The following is an 18722-nucleotide window of genomic DNA, read 5'->3' on the forward strand; positions in this document are numbered from 1 at the left end:
AAAAAAGTTACCAATAACTTCCATTTACTTATGCCAGCAGGCCTCTGCCGAAGTTGTACATTGAACACACCTGGGGAATTTTGGAAAACACTGATACTCTCAGATGGGATTTGGGGTTTGGTTTGGGCATCTGGATTTTTTAAAGGTATCTGGATTTTTTCTTCTTCTTTTTTGAGACAGTGTCTGGCTCTGTCACCCAGGCTGGAGTGCAGTGGCACAGTCATGGCTCACGGCAGCCTCGATCTCCTGGGCTCAAGTGATCCTCCCGCCTCAGTCTCCCGAGTAGCTGGGACCACAAGTCCCACCATGCCCGGTTAAGTTTAAAAAATTTTTTAGAGACAGGAGTCCCTCTGTGTTACCCAGGCTGGTATCTGGTGATTCTCACGCGCAGCCAGGTTTGAGGACCACTGACTTATATTCTCTTCCCCCTGGTTTCCACCTTCACCTTCACGTGATGGTAACCACCATCCTGAAATACGTGTAGTGCATGGACGGATTCTTTGCCTCCATGCTTCCCTATTTCAAGGAGCAGCGATGTTTGCTATTTATCTCCCGCTGGCCACGACGGGGCACCAGAGAAAAACACAGGCTCCCTACGCGCTGAAGGAGGCTTGGCCCTTGCGATGCTCCGTCGTCGGGCTCGTTGCCGGTGCAAACAGGGAGGAAACCGCCGGCGTTGCTGTAGCGCGTCTGGGAATTACACCGGGGGACTGGCCGGCCCGCTTCGTGCCTGCGGGAAGTCGGGCCGGGGGACTCTTCGGAAACTCCGAGCCTCAGAGAAATGTGAGTCGGGGGGTTGGACTAGGCCGGATCCGGCGTTAGGGCGGGGGCCCGCAGGCGGCCCGCGCGGGCGGGAACCGGGGCGGCAGTCAGCGGGCGCGAGCTCAGGGCGCCTCCGGGGTCCTCACTGCGCTCCCCACGCGCTGTGACCCCATTTGTTGCACGTGCATGTTCAAGTCGAGAGAGGGATGCGACGTGTTCGGGGAGCAGCCCACCTTGTGGGTGGCCGATCCGGGACGGGAATCTTAAACTTTTGACTCTTGGTGCAAAGACTGATCCACTGGCGGCTTTACGGGAGCGGGAAAAAAGTATGTGAAGCTTGCCACGGTCTCGAGACCGAGGTCACACGTTAGCAGCCCGCCGGCTACATTTGGACCATAGACGCAGAGTGTTTGCCCCCAAACCTGGAGTACCTCCAGAATGAGATTCTTGGCGTGCACCAGGCCTTTTCGCTCATTCAACCGGCGTTCCTACCCAGGCACTGCATCGACCCTATACTTGAGGACAGCTTTTGGGTCAGGGGAATTGGTGCCTGGAGTGAGACTGCTCTCTGCTTTCAAGGCTCCAGCTGTATCCCTACATTGCTCAGGCAATTCCTCTCTCTAGGTCTCAGCTTCTTCATCTGCAAGATGAAAGGTCTGTCCTCCATGGTAGCCCAACATACTTCCGAGTGTTATTATCAGGCTAGGCCCCTCCCCGGGGACTGCCAGAGCCAGGGCAGGTTGGTCCCAACAGGCAGCCCCTTGCAGCAGAGAGAGCCTGGGCTCTGGTCTCAGACGGACATGAATTAGGAACCCAGCTTGTTTATTTCCTTTACTTCCTGGCTCTGTGATCCTGAGCAAATCACTTTGTAATGCTTAACGTTGTTTTTACTAACCTTGCTTTTTAATGCCTAACCTTGTTTTTACTAACCTTGCTTTTAGACTCTTTTTTTCCCCTTAATCACCTAGCCTTGTTTCCACATGAATAAGCTCTCCCTTAGCTGAGAAAGCCGGATGAACTCCATCTGGTTCCCTCATTTACAAGACATCAAGGACTCCTTACCCACCCCTTTCCTCAAGGAGTTAACTTGTGTAAGCAGAATCTCAACATATCAGAGTCCAATTAACTGATAAGGTACTGAAACAAGCAATGTACGAAGTTCCCAGGATTTTGCTCAAAAGATAACACCATAAAACCTTGAGTTTGTGTCGGGCAGAGCACCCATATCTAACATTTTATGAAAGATTTAGAGCCCCTGCACCTGGAACTGTTGTTTCTCTGTAACCATTTGTCTTTTAATTGTTTCTCTGTGACTATTTGTCCTTTTAATTTTTGCATGTTTTTACTTACGTAGAATTGTTGCATCTGAGCTCCCCTCCCCTTCCTAAACCAAAGTATAAAGGAAAATCAAGCCCCTTCCTCGGGCCGAGAGAATTTGTTAGCCGTCTCTTGGCCACTGGCTAAATAAAGGACTCTTAATTTCGTCTCAAAGTGTGGCGTTTCTCTAACTCGCTCGGGTACAACAACTTTACCTCTTCAACGTAAGTTTCCTTACCTGCCAAATAGCGAGGTGATTGTAAGAATGAAAAAAAGTCATATGTATTGAGTGCTTGGCACATACATGTGTTCCTTACATTATTGTCTCTGTTTAAGCAGAGCATAAATGCCCCCGACGTGCCTAGTCTAGGAATCTTAGGACAATCCCTGTGTCTGTCTGTTGTGTCCCTGGTGATGGCTGGCCCACAGCTGGGTGCATGCAGTCCAGAATTTTTGATGTTTTTGTTTTTTTGAGACAGAGTCTCACTGTCACCCAGGCTGAGTGCAGTGGCGCTATCATGGCTCGCTGCAGCTGTGACCTCCTGGGCTCAAGCAATCCTCCTGCCTCAGCCTCCTGAGTAGCTGGGACTACAGGTGCACCACCACTCCTGGCTAATTTTTGATTTTTTATAGAGATGAGTCTCATGATGTGGCTGGTCTCCAACTCCCAGCCTCAAGTGATCCTCCTGCCTCAGCCACCCAAAGTGTTGGGATTACAGGCATGAGCCACTGTGTCTGGCTAAGGTTTATTTGTTTTGTTTTGTTGTGTTTTGAGATGGAGTCTTGCACTGTTGCCTAGGCTGGAGTGCAATGGGACAATCTTGGTTCACTGCAACCTCCACCTCCTGGGTTCAAGTGACTCTCCTGCCTCAGCCTCCCAAGGAGCTGGGATTACAGACGCCCACCAGCACGCCTGGCTAATTTTTTGTATTTTTAGTAGAGACAGGGGTTTCACTATGTTGGCGCAGCTGGTCTCGAACTCCTGACCTCGTGATCTGCCCACCTTGGCCTCCCAAAATGCTGGGATTACAGGCGTGAGCCACGGCAAATTTAAATTGATAATTTGCAGCACTAGTGGCAGATCATTTTAAAAAATGCTGGTGCCTGGGCCCTACTAAGTTTTTTGATTGAATTAGTTTGGAGTGGCTCAGACACGTTTTTTTTGTTGTTTTTTGTTTTTTTTTTAAAGTTCCACCAGTTGATTTCACTGTGCAGCCAAGGGGTGGTGACCACTCGTTAAAGGGATGAGGCCAAGCTGGTGAGGGTTCCTGGGATTTGCAGTGGCTCACTTTCCTCCCATTCCTGTTCTCAGATGGCGCTCCCGACGCTGCCGTCCTACTGGTGCAGCCAGCAGCGCCTGAATCAGCAGCTAGCACGACAGCGAGAGCAGGAGGCCCGGCTTCGGCAGCAGTGGGAGCAGAACAGCCGTTACTTCAGGATGTCTGACATCTGCAGCTCCAAACAGGCAGAATGGAGCTCTAAAACCTCCTACCAGCGGAGGTAATTGTGCGGTAACTGCCGATTTGATGGAAGTGGGGGCCACTTGCTGGTCAGGGGATGAGGCCTTAAGGATTTAGGGAGCGTAGGATTTGCCAGGCAGTATGAATTACCTGCATGGTGATGTTTTTCCAGCTGGAAATGGAAAAAAAGATCATCAGTGCAGCCATACATTGGCATTGAAAAAGATAAAATGATGCAGAAGCATATGATAGAATTTGGAAGCCTGGTTGTAACCCCATATCCCCAGAGACAGCCACAGTTAACAGTCTGGCACATATCCTTCCATGCTGTTTCCCATTGGTATTTGTGCTTAAATACACACACAGAAAGCTACTTTTATAGAAATACGTGTAAAAACATGGAGGCCAAAAGCATAGGCTTTGAAGTCAGACCTAGATGGAAATCCTGACCGTGTCTCTTGCTGAATGTATGAGCTTTGGTTTCCTCATCAATCAAGTGGGACTACAGCAGACCTATGCTGTAGGATTTATGTGATGGATAATATATACATTATTTATACATTTATACATTTTCTTTTTGCAAAAAACAAGATTTTCTCTTACACATACTATTCTGTGACCTGCTGTCTCTGCTTTGGCTGGGGACACATTCCTGTGTCGTCATGACACATCTACCTCAGCCTCTTTTACCGACACAGCAGAGCAGAGCACGTTCCCTGTGGCTGTAGCATGATTGATTCAGGCAGGCCCCCTCTCACCCAGCATGCATGCCTATCAGCGGGAGAAGATGAAGGAGGAGAAGAGGAGGAGTCTGGAGGCCCGACGGGAAAAGCTCAGGCAGCTCATGCAGGAGGAGCAGGACCTGCTGGCCAGAGAACTGGAGGAGCTGAGGCTGAGCATGAACTTGCAGGAAAGAAGAATCCGGGAGCAGCACGGGAAGCTGAAATCAGCCAGAGAAGAGCAGAGGAAACTGGTAACTCCCCAGAGGGCTTCAGGAGGCTGTGGAGCAGCAGTGTTCCCAGCCTGAGTGTGTCGCACATGTAGGGTCATTCCTGGGTGCTCAGGTCTGATGAGATGCCAGTTAACTCCAGAGCCAGCAGGAAAAGAGCTTAGGTCCTTGTGCAGGGACTGGGTTTTGGATCAGTTAGCTGTAGTCTCTTTAGCCCCTTCAATCATTACATCTGAGTGCTTTTCCTTTCTTCCAGTTCTGTGGGTCCACAGAGATCTGGGACTAGTCTGTTTTACCTTCCAAAGTAGTTATGTGAAACAGTGAGCCCTAATCTGTGCTTTTCAGCCTGCTGTATTATTTTGAGACCCCCTAGATAGGACCTCTGTAGCATCAGATTTTGGCCCCCTTTTGTCATTATTGCAAGAGTCACTTGGTAGTGCCGTGTGGTTCTCAGAGCTGTGCGTGTGAAGCATGAGGGTTTGAACAGTGGGTGCAGTGACGGTGTGAAGGGAGGCACTCATAGCCTGAGCTGACTTCCACTGTATGTCATCCAAAATGTGAATGGATTTGAAAAATGACATCAGGCTTTCCATTTTGTGTTTTCTTGATAGATTGCTGAACAACTTTTGTACGAACACTGGAAAAAGAACAACCCGAAACTTCGAGAGGTGAAAATCAGAGATTTCCATTGATTTACCTAAGTAGATGAAATCATGTTTCCAGACACTTTATTTTTTGAACACGTTATCTTGTACTGGGTTGAAACAGAGGAGGGAACCTTGAGCCACCTGAAAAGAGCACCAGGCAGAAGATCTGGCACAGGCTGCGCTGAGCGGCTCATTCGGTTGTTGAACAAATGTTGATTGAACCTCTGCTGCCTGGTCTGCCAGGTGCGGGCATGGAGATTAGACGTGGTTTCTGCTCATTAGCCTGTGTCCAGCATGGGAGACAGTGGATAGCTCACTACAGGGCAGGATGCAGGGTGCTGGGCCAGCCTGAGAGGATGAGCATGGGCCAGCACAGTCAACTCTGGAGGGGTTGGGGAGGCTTCCCAGAGGAGTTCCTGGGGTGGAAGAGTTTGAAGGGATGTATGTGTGTAGAGGTGAGGAAAGGATGTTCTAGGTTGTTGTGACTGTGAGAACCAGGCTTGAGACTCGAGAACAGAGCGAGCCCTGGGAGCTGAAAGTGTCTGGGTGAGGCTAGGATGTCAGATAGTGAGGGAGAACCCCAAGAAATGATGCTGGCGAGGCAGAGGGTGCCAGACATCGGAAGAGCTTGTGTGACCTTCCTCCAAAGGGGCTGGGGGCAGCATACAGGATCCCAGCTGCATTTCAGAGAGACTCCTCTGGTAGCAATGTGCCAGCCGACAGGGAGGGGTGCTACGACAGCCCAGCCGGGGGTTGGTGAAGGCCTGAACTGGGCTGGCAGGGGAGGGGGTGGCCTCTTGGCTTGGTGGCCTTGTTCAGTGGAGATTTGGCTGCAGGGAGATCATCCCTCACTGTTATTCATTTATTTTCAACTTACAGTTTTTGTATACATTTGGTGCCTTCATGTTATTCGTAGTTACATTTAGAAATCGCCAGGCACTAAATAATGGAACATCTGGTGCTTTTGTGCAGTTTGCACTAATCTGTGGGAGGAGTCCTTAGCCCTGTTGGCTTCGGTGGAATCATCCAGAGCCGTTAAATCAGAAAAGTTTATTCAGAACATTCAAGTTAATTGCCTATGTTCACAGCTGTAAGTTGGGAAAGATTATTTTAAAACGTTTTTATAGAGATGGGGTCTCCCTATGTTGCTCAGGCTGGTCTCAAACCTGGGCTCAAGTGATCCTCCCACCTCAGCCTCCCGAGTAGCTGAGACTACAGGTGGGCGCCACCATATCCAGCTAATTTTATAAACAGTTTCCCAAACAAAAGATTTGGATTGAATGTTGTGATCCATTTTCTAATCCAGGAGATTCTCTGCGCTCAAATCTCTTACTAACAATCCTAAACTTGTTGCACCTACTGGTGCATCACTTGATACAGGGAGTACGTAGTCCATCTGCTTTGCAGAGGAAACTTCGGGGAGCCAGGCACAGGGCTGAGTCTTCTCACTCAGCTGTCTCCCAGGGCCTGGCATGCAGTAGATCAACCCAAGGTGGCCTTTGAAATTGTATTTCCATTTCAGCGTCCAGCCCAGCCCTAGGGCTAGTGGGAGGGAAGTCTCTGTTACTTTGTACCAGCTCAAAAGATTGGTGTAGGAGTGCCTGGTCCTTTGGTCTTCTGATTGACATGCATTCACACTATACATGTTGAAGTCACCCCACGCTCTCTACTAGACGCCTGTGCCACTGAGTCCCCATGAAGGGAAGTCATGGCCACGTTCCAGCAGGTGGCACAGAGGGCAGCAGCACACTGTCCCCACAGTGCCCATCTGTCTGATGAGGAAATTCACATCGTCCCCCTTCCATCCTCAGATGGAGCTGGACCTTCACCAGAAGCATGTCGTAAACTCTTGGGAAACGCAGAAAGAAGAAAAAAAACAGGTGTGGTATGTGGCTCTGGGAATAGCCGCGTATTCTGCTGTGCAAGACTGTTCACGTCTTTGCATTCATTTACCGTTTTCAGCCTCAGTGACTCCAGTTAAGGAGTATAGTGTATTCTTTTCTTAGTTTACTTGACACATGTGAAAACCGAATGTTTGCTCTTACATATACCAGAATCGTATATGATAATTCCCAGGGCAGAATAAGGCCAGGTGACCAGGGCTGGGAGGTGGCACATACAGCATGCGTCTTCTTTTTTTCTTTTGGAGGCAGGGTCTTGCTCTGTCACCCAGGCTGGTGTGCAGTGGCGCGACTCACAGCTCACTGCAGCCTCGACTGGCTGGGCTCAAGCAGTCCTCCTAACTCAGCCTCCCGAGTAGCTAGGACCACAGATATGCACCACTGCGCCCAGCTAATTTTTTAATTTTTGTAGAGATGGGGTCTTGCTCTGTTGCTCAGGCTGGTCTGGCCTCCTGGCCTTAAACGATTCTCCCACCTCGGCCTCCCAAAGTGCTGGGATTACAGGCGTGGGCCACAGGGTCCAGCTAGAACATGTGTCTTTAAGGGCATTTTTGTCTCTCTTTTGATGAAATCTGCATCATAAACTCGCAGCCCTGGCTTACTGTAGCCCCTTTGGGGTTAAGCTTCCACACCTCTGTGCACTGGTCGCTTTGCTGCCTGGTTCATTTTAGAAAGTGTTTTGTTGAGTGGGGAGGAAACCCAACATTATTGAGTCCCTCCCTGACTTGGCGTCTGAGGGCGTTGTCATTTGGAATTCAGGCAGGATCTGCCTGGGCCCTGTGGCCTGCAGAACGGCAGCAGGAAGCTAGGTTTTTGTTGGCTTACGGTACAGATATTGACCTCCTGTGTTCATTTGGTCCCTTGTAGCAAGAAGCCACCGCAGAGCAAGAGAACAAACGGTATGAAAACGAATATGAAAGGGCCCGAAGGGAGGCGCTAGAACGGATGAAAGCCGAAGAGGAGAGGAGGCAGCTGGAGGACAAGCTCCAGGCCGAGGCACTGCTGCAACAGATGGAGGAGCTGAAGCTGAAGGAGGTGGAGGTGGGCACAAGCCCCTCTCAGCCGTGACCTCCTCCACAGCTGCTCGTTAGCATGAGATGGGCACTTGAGAGGCCGCCCTAAGAAGAGGCCATAGCAGGGCTGAGATTCTGCAAAGGGCGGCAGCAGCCGGGTTCTCCCTGTCACATGCATCCCCATCTGCCTTGTGCTTTCCCATCCTCCTCGTTTGCGTGCCTGAATTCCAGAACATTAACGACATGGAGCCAGTAGCTGTTCTCTTAGAGGTGGTTAGCGGCCTGCTGTTGGAGAACCTTCTTAGAATCTGGATTTTCCAGTGCACTGAGTAGACACAATTTAATCGGGTGGTCTAGCACCCAGCTCTCCGTGGGGAGCAGGTTTCGGGTCTCGAGGCATAACTGAGGGTTTTTGGTCCAGGGGCTGTTTTTGGAGAACATGGCACAGTTTCCTTGAAAGAGTTAGATCTTTCTATTTAGAAGAGGGAGGCCCATGCTCCTGTGACCTCACTTCCCCTTGCCCAGGCCGTGATTTAGCAACTACATTCTTAGTGCCTACTGCTTATTCTAGGTGCTGAGCACTGGGTTGGGAACTAGAGATAAAGCCTGACCAAGGCCCACAGTCCTGACCTCCTGGTGGGGGCTGTGTCAGGTGGAGGACAGTTGTTAAGTTACAGTAAGAGTGGACCAGTACAGGATCCTGTGGGAGTTTAGAGTTCAGGGCTCAGAAAGGCCCTTGCAGGAAATGGCTCAGAGGGGACTGGATGAGTAAGTGAGTGGTGGGAGGGGATCGTGACCACCTGCATGGCCAGGCCTCTGTTGCTGTAGTGTCTGCGAAAAATGGAGATGGAGAATGAAGGAAGATCTGATTCCCACGATCTCAGATCTCAGTCGAGCTTACTCTCATCATCACCACAGGCGACCAAACTAAAGAAGGAGCAGGAGAATCTGTTGAAGCAGCGGTGGGAGCTAGAGAGGCTGGAGGAAGAGCGAAAGCAGATGGAAGCCTTCCGGCAGAAGGCAGAGCTGGGGTGTGTGTCAGAAGGGCCCCCCACTCTTCCCAGGCGGGTGGGCCTCTTGCTTTTTCAGACTTGCATTCGTGTTGCTGAAACCATAAAGGAGACAGCCTGGTCAGCAGTTATCTAACTTCTATTTAATTCTTTCTGAGATACTGAAGGCAGCCCACATTTGATTCTCCTTCAGGCGTTTCTTGAGACATCAGTATAACGCTCAACTCAGCAGACGCACACAGCAGATCCAAGAGGAGCTGGTAAGTCTGAAGAGACAGCCTGACATCTTTCTTAGCCTCTTTTGAAAAAAAGGCCTTTCATTGCTTAGTGTATGAGTGCATTCTCGTAAGAATGAAGACAGTGAGGGGTTGGGGGGAAGGGGAGATGTTGGTCAAAGGATACATCCTTCGGTTGGGAGATCTGGAGTAGTGTCCATCATGTTGATCACAGCTGATGATACCATATTGTATTCTTGAAATTTGCTAAGAGAGCCAATCTTAAGTGTTGTCACCATGAAAACCAACTGTGAGGTGATGGATATGTTAATTAGCTTGACCGTAAGGATCCTTTCCCAGTGTCTGTGTGTATACATAGATGGATAGATACAGGTATCAAAACATCAAATTATTTTTCAGTAACTGTGTTACTTAAAAAACAGCACAACACAAAGTGAGATCACCTCCTTGACCAGCACCTGCAATCTCTGTCTATCCCCAGAGGTGTCTGTTTAGTTCACATCTTTCTAGATGTATTTACATACAGAGAGGTGGAGGTTTTTGTTTTTGTATTTAAATCTAATTGAGGTTGCATTCCTCAGCATCTTCAATTAACACGAAATCTCTTAATTTTTAAAAAGATCGGCTTGGTGCGGTGGCTCCCGCCTATAATCCCAGCACTTTGAGAGGCCAAGGCAGGCGGATCACCTGAGGTCAGGAGTTTGAGGCCAGCCTGAATGACATGGTGAAACCCCATCTCTACTAAAAATACAAAAACTAGCCGGACATGGCTGGGCGTGGTGGCTCACACCTGTAATCCCAGCACTTTGGGAGGCCGAGGCGGGCGGATCACCTGAGGTCAGGAGTTTGAGACCAGCCTGGCCAATGTGGTGTAACCCTGTCTCTACTAAAAAACACAAAAATTAGCCGGGTGTGGTGGCAGGCGCCTTAATCCCAGCTACTTGGGAGGCAGAGACAGAAGAATCATTTGAACCTGGTAGGTGGAGGTTGCAATAAGCTGAGATCAAGCCGTTGCACTCAAGCCTGGGGGACAAGAGCGAGACTTCTCTCAAAACAAGAACAACAACAACAAAAACTAGCCAGGCATGGTGGTGCACGCCTGTAATCCCAGATACTCGGGGGGCTGAGACAGGAGAATTGCTTGAACCCAGGAGGTGGAGGTTGCAGTGAGCCGAGATCGCACCACTGCACTCAAGCCTGGGCAACAGAGTGAGACTCTGTCTCAAAAAAACAAAAAAAGGTCATTATGCTTAGATTGAACCTGTTCTTTTCAGATAGCTCCTTTGTATTCCTGAGTACTTTGATGAGCTCCCTTGAAGTGAGGGGGACAGACCTAAGCTGCCCTTCCCATCCCTGCCCACTGCGGTCAGGGCAGGACATGGGGCACAGTGGCACAGTTGGTCCTGGTGTGCAGCTGTTTTTTATGGGGTCTTGCTCTGTTGTCCAGGCTGGATTGCAGTGGCGCAATCACGGCTCACTGCAGCCTCAACCTGCCAGGCTCAAGCCATCCTCCCACCTCAGCCTCTCGAGTAGCTGGGACCATAGGTGTACATCACAATGCTTTGTAGAGATGGGGTCTTGCTACATTGCCCAGGCTGGTCTTGAACTCCTAGGCCCAAGTGATCCTCCCACCTCAGCCTCCCAAAGTGCTGGGATTGCATGCATGAGTCCCAGTGCCCAGCCTCTTGCATTATTTTAATGCTTCCATTATGTTGATGTACATAGTAGCTAATTCCCCACCAGGGAGCATTTTGGTTGTTTCTGGTTTTTCCCTCTTACCTAAAAGCTAAAACGAGTGTTTTGCACTTTTGTGTCACTTTGGTCTTTGTTCTTATAAGTGGGATTTTTGCCAAGTTGTATTCCAAAAAGTTGTGCAACCAGGTGTGTCCGAGGGCATGTGGTGGTGGCTGGGTCTCCCTTTAGCCAGAGAGAAACTCCTAGGCCTGTGCAGTGTCTGAACCACCCCTCGTGATTATCCCCGGTCTGTTCCAGAAATAATCCAGGATCTTCCCATCTCTGTCTTGAGAACACTGTGTAGAATCACAAATGTCTATGTAGAAAGGAAAGGGAGGCCAGGCCCCTCTGTAGGCTCTCATTGCAGAAGGACTCTGTCCAGCCCAGCCACGTGCCGCCCTCTGCTTCCTCTAGGAGGCAGACAGGCGGATCCTGCAGGCCCTCCTTGAGAAGGAGGACGAGAGCCAGCGCCTCCACCTGGCCAGGCGGGAGCAGGTCATGGCCGATGTGGCCTGGATGAAGCAGGCCATTGAGGAGCAGCTGCAGCTGGAGCGGGCGCGGGAGGCAGAGCTGCAGATGCTGCTGAGGTGAGTGGCAGCTGCTGACTGGGCTGGATGCTCCTGGCCTCAACTCTGATACCTTGAAATGCCCCATGGGTCACCTGTTACTGAAATATCTATTGGCTGGGCGTGGAGGCTCACACCTGTAATCCCAGCACTTTGAGAGGCCGAGGCAGGTGGATCGCTTGAGCCTAGGAATTTGAGATCAGCCTGGGCAACATGGCAAAACTCCAGGCTCTACCAAAAATACACAAATTGGCCAGGCGTGGTTGTTCATACCTGTAGTTTCAACTACTCGGGAGGCTAAGTGGGAGGATCACTTGAGCCCAGGAGGTTGGGGCTCTGATTAGCCATGACTACACCACTGCACTCCAGCCTGGGTGACAGAACGAGACTCTGTCTCAAAAAAAAAAAGAAAAAAAAAAGAAGAAGAAGAGATAGCTGTGTATATTGTCCATCATTCCTGAGGAGCACATCTTCATAATGGACCTGGCCTCCGGGGGTGTTTCCCTTGTATTATCTGAGGTGGAAATCATTAAGGTTTAGAGTAACGATGTGTTCATCTGAAATCTTAGAGGTTTAGAAGGAAATTCTTTCTTTTTTTTTTTTGAGATGGAGTCTTGCTCTGTCACCCAGGCTGCAGTGCAGTGGCATGATCTCGGCTGACTGCAATCTCTGCCTCCTGGGTTCAAGTAATTCTCTGCCTCAGCCTCCCGAGTAGCTGGGATTACAGGCGCCCGCCACCACACCTGGCTACTTTTTTGTATTTTTAGTAGAGATGGGGTTTCACCATCTTGGCCAGGCTGGTCTTGAACTCCTGACCTTGTGATCCGCCAGCGTTGGCCTCCCAAAGTGCTGGGATTACAGGCGTGAGCCACTATGCCCAGCCAGAAGGAAGTTCTTATAGAGATGTTGAATGCTGCTTACATCTATAAAACTGAGTTTGGGTCCTAAAGACTAAACTAGTAGATTGAAATCATCGAATAATAAGTAGCATACATTGAGCACTTACTGCATGCTGGACACTGTGCCAAGTGCTTTACATGCCTCATCTTACTGAGTCCTGACATCCAGCCAAGTGGTGGCTTGTGAGACCCGGAGACTTGAAGAGGTCACTCCGTCCAGGGTGAGCTATCAGTGACACAGGCATGTGGTGGCAGGGTTCAGGCACAGGCAGCACCCTCCTCCTCTCCATGTTCTGATGGTTTCATTCATCTCTGTGTTAAACAGCCACGGTGTAAGTCATCCCAATTCCTTTTTATAAGGAGATGGGGTATTAAAAGGGTAACTTAAAATACTTACAACAGGGCCAGGCACGGTGGCTCACGCTTGTAATCCCAGCACTTTGGGAGGCCAAAGCAGGTAGATCACTTGAGGTCAGGAGTTCAAGACCAGCCTGACCAACATGGTGAAACCCTGTCTCTACTAAAAATACAGTAATTGGCCAGACATGGTGGCACACGCCTGTAATCCCAGCTACTCAGGAGACTGAGGTACTAGAATCGATTGAACCTGGGAGGTGGAGGTTGCAGTGAGCCGAGATTGCACCACTGCACTCTAGCCTGGGCAACAGAGCGAGACCCATCTCAAAAATAAAAAAATAAAAAACTTCCAACAGTACTTTCCGTGGATGCTGTCCTTAATTGTAATCTTTTCAAAGTGCATGTGGATGTTTATCTGCAGTGTGGTCCTGCAGAAGCCATGTGCCCTGCAGCCCTGTCTGTTCCGTAGCTCGCTTCCTGCCAGGGCGGGGAGGAGCCTGCTGTCATCCCTTTTGTGTTTGCCCAGGGAGGAGGCCAAGGAGATGTGGGAAAAGAGAGAGGCAGAGTGGGCCCGAGAGCGCAGCGCACGGGACAGACTGATGAGCGAGGTAATCCCAGCTGTGGCGATGTGGACCGGCTGTTGGGTCCTGGGCAGGTGTCTGGAAGTCCATGGTCAGTCACCCTGCCAGATGCTCTGGGAACAGAGTCTTCTCTGGTCATTTTAAGTGGGCTTTAAAAATCATTGAAAAAGTAATATGAGCTTAGCAGAAAAGAATTCAGAAGTACAGGAAGTAGAAATGGAAAAAAGTCCCCCAGAGCCCATCCTGTATGCAGCCGTAGCTGCTGCTTCCGTCTGCTCTTCTGTTTCTATGCCTGACATTTTTTCTACATGTATTTCTTACTGTCTTGTGCTATTTGGCTTCAAGCGTTGTGACATGCTGTTACATCTTTATAAACGGCATGTCAGGGGCTGTATCACGGACTGTCCTCTGTCACCCGCTGCCTTTCCATTCCCTCTTATGGGTGTGCTGTGTTGTTCTAATTGGAAGCCATTCTGAGAAACGCTGCAGAGAGCCTCTTGGTGCCTGAGGCTCTTCCCACATGTTTCCCCCCTCGGGGTAGACGACAGCCGTGACCTGGAGGACATAACTGCTTTCCTGGTCAGTGTGTACACTGTGCGTGGAAGACATACCCCAACCGCAGGGAAATCTGGGAGGAGAAGAGAGAGTGTTATCCATGGGCTGAAAGCTGTCGTAAAGTGGTTTCAAATGAGAAACTCTACGTTGTGTCTGGTAGTACGCTGTATTTTGGAATCCACAGGAAATCGGGTCGTGATTGGTGATGTTTTGCTCTTGTAAATACCAAGAATTCTCCAGTGCCTTTTGATTTTCCTCATTTAAATTTCCCTCCTGATGGCAGCCACTTTCTGTTCCCCCCAGCCCTGCAGCCTAACTGTTGAGAGTGTCAGGTGGTTTTCTGCTCCTGACTGTGGCCTGGGCTGGAGTTCAGATGTCGCACGGCTCTGGGGCCAGGTCTCAAACACAGCAGGTTCAAAAAGTTAGAGGACCACCCCAGCTCCACCTCTGGTCATCTGTGTGGCTTGTGGCTCTCTTGTTTTTGGAACCCGCTGATAGGAAGGAGACTCATCTTGTTGCTGCAAGGTTTCTCTGCCCCCGGGGAGAGAGCTCCATCCCCATCTCCTTTGATTTCTTTGGCACTCAGCTGTCTCTCCATAGTACACAGTCTGGATACATTTTGTGTGTCTTGGGGTGCGAGGGAAACATTTCTTGTATACTGGCAAGCGTGGCCGACATCATGAGAGCAAATCCTGTCATCTGGCTCTGCCTCTGCGTACCTGGGCCTGAGGCCCAAGGATGAGGCTGGGCCTTGCTGTGGCTGCAGCCTGTCCAAGGCTTGTAGAACCAGGATCTGTTAGGGTCAACCTCAAAGCTGCCCTTTTCTTTCTGCTGAGGTTAGGTTCTGACAGGGAGACAACAGCAAATACAAGAGAAGATTGAGCAGAACCGACGGGCACAAGAGGAATCCCTGAAACACAGGGAGCAACTTATTCGAAATCTTGAGGAGGCGAGAGAGTTGGCTCGTCGCGAGAAAGAGGAGAGTGAAAAGCTGAAATCAGCCAGGAAGCAGGAGCTGGAAGCCCAGGTAGGGCTGAGCCCGAGGGCGGGAGGCACCGGGCCTGCCGGGTTCTCTGCATCATCATGGGACAGGGTTCAGAGCCCCTGGACTGTCTGGGGGCTTGCGCACGTTTGAGAGCACAGTGCTCCCGTTTCCATCCCAGCTGCAGTCCTCATCCTCTTGACTGTGGCTTCTTTCTCTCCACATCCTCCATGTCATGTGGGTGAGGCCGGCACTGCTGTCTGTTGTCTTTACTCTGTCTGCTTCTGCAAGCAGTTGGCTTACCGGGGGCCATAGTTCTCTCTTCATTTCAGTCCCTGATACATAAGACAGAACAGTCCTCCAAACACCTGGCCACAGGCCGAGCTTTTCATGAGGTACACGCCACGCATATGTATAGCCTCTCCAGCTTTCCATGAGGTACACGCCACGCATACAGCCTCTCCAGCTTTCTACGAGGTACATGCCATGCATACAGCCTTTCCAGCTTTCTACCAGGTACACACAATGCATACAGCCTCTCCAGCTTTCCACAAGGTACACGCCACGTGTATAGCCTTTCCAGCTTTCCACGAGGTACACGCCACACATACAGCCTCTCCAGCTTTCTATGAGGTACACACCATGCGTACAGCCTTTCAAGTCCCGCATGCTCCCTTCCGTTCCTTGGCACGTGCATTGCTGTTGCTCAGCTGGATTCTCCAGTCTGGGTAGGGCCGCAGGCTTACCTTCCTCATCAGAGGCAGGGCTCTGCCCTGTGGGCCTTGTCTTGGGGTGGTGACTTTGCTCTTGGCACTCAGGTTGCAGAGCGCCGGCTGCAGGCATGGGAAGCAGACCAGCAGGAGGAGGAGGAAGAGGAGGAGGCCCGGCGGGTCGAGCAGCTCTCAGATGCCCTGCTGCAGCAGGAGGCGGAGACTATGGCCGAGCAGGGCTACCGGCCTAAGGTAGGAAGTCTGCCAGGATATAGGCCAACACCGGCAAGACAGACTCTGCCCGGCCCCTGCTCCCCTGGGCCTGCTCATCGCCCCGCGCCGGGGTCTGCTCTCCGGCCGTCCGGGTTATTCCTTGTTCCTCTTCTCTTGTATTCCTCTCTTCCCTGACCAGCAGGGAGCCCTGACACAGGGGCTGTTCCAGTCCTTGGTTGGGCCTCAAACCTTGAAGTGATTTTGCTCTGGCCTTGCCTACTAAGCTGCATGCCTGTCCACCCTCTTTGGTCAATCTAAGAAGAGCTGTGGCCACAGCTGCTGAGAGGGGTCAGAGCAGTAGATCTAGGCCTCAACTGTTGAGACAGCGAAGCCCGATGAACAAGAGACCAGTCCTCCTCCTCACCTCCCCTCCCTCCCTCCTGTGGGTGTCCTCTTCCTCCCCTCCCTCCCGTGTGTGTACCTGTTTCTCTGCCTCTCAGTGTCTTTGTTCCCGGACCTGTCTGCACAGCACCATGGGGAGCACAGAGAAGCAAATGCTGCCTTCCCTGCCCTGAGGAAGCTGATGACTGAAGCACCTCCACTGCTGGCTTGTCCCCTCTGCCCTCCTTTACCTAGGGCCACCCTGGCCACCCGGTGCCTAGAGTGCATTCCCCAGGACACATGCTGCAGAATGAGGGCTGGCTCCCTTGTGGTCAGATGACACTGGGAAACTGAGTGAAACATAATTAGAGCAGGTGCTGCGTTTGCCATAGGCCACTCGCCCTCAAACACTGACTGTCACAGTCACAGGGAACAGCATTTCCTAAACCCACTTGGCCGTGGATCAGTGAGAGTGTCAGGGTCAGGGTTTCACAGATCATATGTGAAAGTGTTTCTTAGGGCTAGTACTAAAAACCAAAAAGATATCAAGTGCCTCATTTATGGCTTAGGGTCAGATTTTTTCAGCTGGAAATGAAACAGCCATTTATATTGTTCTTTTAGCTTGTAGTTAAAACAAGGCTAATTCCTCATGCTGCAGATACTGCTGATCTGATCACTCTTATGTTTTCTTTCTTTTCTCAGCCTTACGGACATCCAAAAATTGCTTGGAACTGACTTCATGGGTACCATAAGTACAGAGAACAAGGGATGCTGAGGCTTCTGATCCCAGCCGCCAGGCAGTTTTACAGGGCTCTGTTACAGTAAGTGCCCGGGGCACTGTCAGATGGCTCAGCAGTGCCTGCTCAGGTTCATCATTGAAGCATCCAGTGTTTGGCCAGACATTAAGGTGTCGTGAGAGTCCCTTTCATGCCTTTCTTACCCAAGCAAGGGTCTTTGATGGGCACGTGTTTACAGCGCTGCCGCATAGTCTTGTAATATATTAACAGTCACATCAACTGAAGGTCAATACTAAGAGCCACAGGTTGTACCTGTGATAGGGCATGTGGTTTCCTGTTGTCTCACCTTTAATTGTCAACCTCCAGTGTTGACTCTAGAAATATGAGGAAAGCTTTTCAGTTTTTAAAATTGCCATTTAAATTTAGTCTATTAAAAACAAACCTAGAGGTCTTGGTGCAGTTGATTTCAGAGTTTATTAATTTAGTGGTCCCAAAAGTATTACATCTTTTATATTCTGGAAGAAAAGAACTGTGAACAAATTAGAACCCTGGAACACTCTGACGTCCATGGACGCATTCCAGAAAAGTGGCAAGAGATGAGTCTTTCCTCCTCCAGGAAGCATTTTGGTAGAATTTCCATAGAGCATTGTCTGTGAGTGACTGATCCCAACATGTATGTTACTAAGCCCCAAAACGAACTTCAAACTGGGTGTGGTGGCACGTGCCTTTAGTCCCAGCTACCCAGGAGGCTGCGGCAAGAGGATTGCTTGAGCCCAGGAGGTCGAGTCCAACCTGGGCAAAAGAGTGAGACCCCATCTCTAAAACCAAAAAGGTACCTTAAGAAGGTCACCTGGTTGGCTAACCTTTTAAAGGCAGGGGCGTGACACGTAGGACACATTGGGAATGTCTTGGCTACACGTAGCCTTCTGGGATATATGTGCCCAGAGGGAGAAGCACTGAGCCTGAAGAAACTAGTTGAGTCTCAGAACCACAGACCGGCCAGAAATCTCTCCCACCATTATATCAGCGTGATACAGGTCTACATTCATTTCTACAAACAGGAACAAGTTCCTTGCAGCAATAATATTATTTTATGACTTGTATTTTTACTATACTCTTCCTCTGAGGTTTAGTTTTCATCACATTATGTTCAAGATTCCATATCTCCATAAATTACAGCTAATTACAGGGCATTGTTCCATGGTTATTAAAAATCAGAGTTTATTAAAAATCCTGAGTCTTAAGGGCTGTCTTACCTTTCACTTCCACTGTCCTGTAGAAACAGATCAAGCTGCAAACCACGTCCTTCATCTGTTGTTCATTTTCTTGCAACTCTTTGACTCTGATCCCCTGAGCAGCACGTTCATCATGCATGCTCTCTGTTGCGTTCCCCATTTCAGATGTCCAGTAATGGTGAAATAAAATCCTGCTTCAACAGCATGGCTTCCCGGCTTTGTTACGGATTTTCTGATTGACTGCCGTTAAGTGCATTGTTGGTGACAGGCTTTTTACTGATTTAATCCACATCTCCCACATACAGGCTTGGCTATTTTCTATGACTGATCACGTTTTATAGGTTACATTCATTTTTCTTAGGAAAGTGGTTTCTCCCTTCTTTCGATTGGAACCACAGTGAACTGAGTTTAAACCTTTTTTTTTTTTTTTGAAACATGGCTTTGTTCTGTCACCCAGGCTGGGGTGTAGCACTGCAA

General features: G+C 49.9%; 1 protein-coding gene across 1 annotated transcript; it reads left to right on the plus strand.

The window, feature by feature from the left end:
- Nucleotides 1–471: 471 nt before the first annotated feature.
- Nucleotides 472–18450, plus strand: TCHP (trichoplein keratin filament binding). Its single transcript, XM_016924155.4, has 13 exons — nt 472–783; nt 3392–3579; nt 4302–4512; nt 5100–5156; nt 6947–7015; nt 7904–8077; nt 8968–9080; nt 9253–9319; nt 11444–11616; nt 13378–13459; nt 14829–15014; nt 15788–15931; nt 16976–18450. Exons 1-13 carry the CDS (start codon nt 535–537, stop codon nt 17006–17008), a joined length of 1746 nt encoding a protein of 581 aa, XP_016779644.3. The 5' UTR covers nt 472–534; the 3' UTR covers nt 17009–18450.
- Nucleotides 18451–18722: the final 272 nt, after the last annotated feature.

The sequence above is a fragment of the Pan troglodytes genome, chromosome 10, assembly GCF_028858775.2.
Source record: "Pan troglodytes isolate AG18354 chromosome 10, NHGRI_mPanTro3-v2.0_pri, whole genome shotgun sequence".
NCBI lineage: Eukaryota > Metazoa > Chordata > Mammalia > Primates > Hominidae > Pan > Pan troglodytes.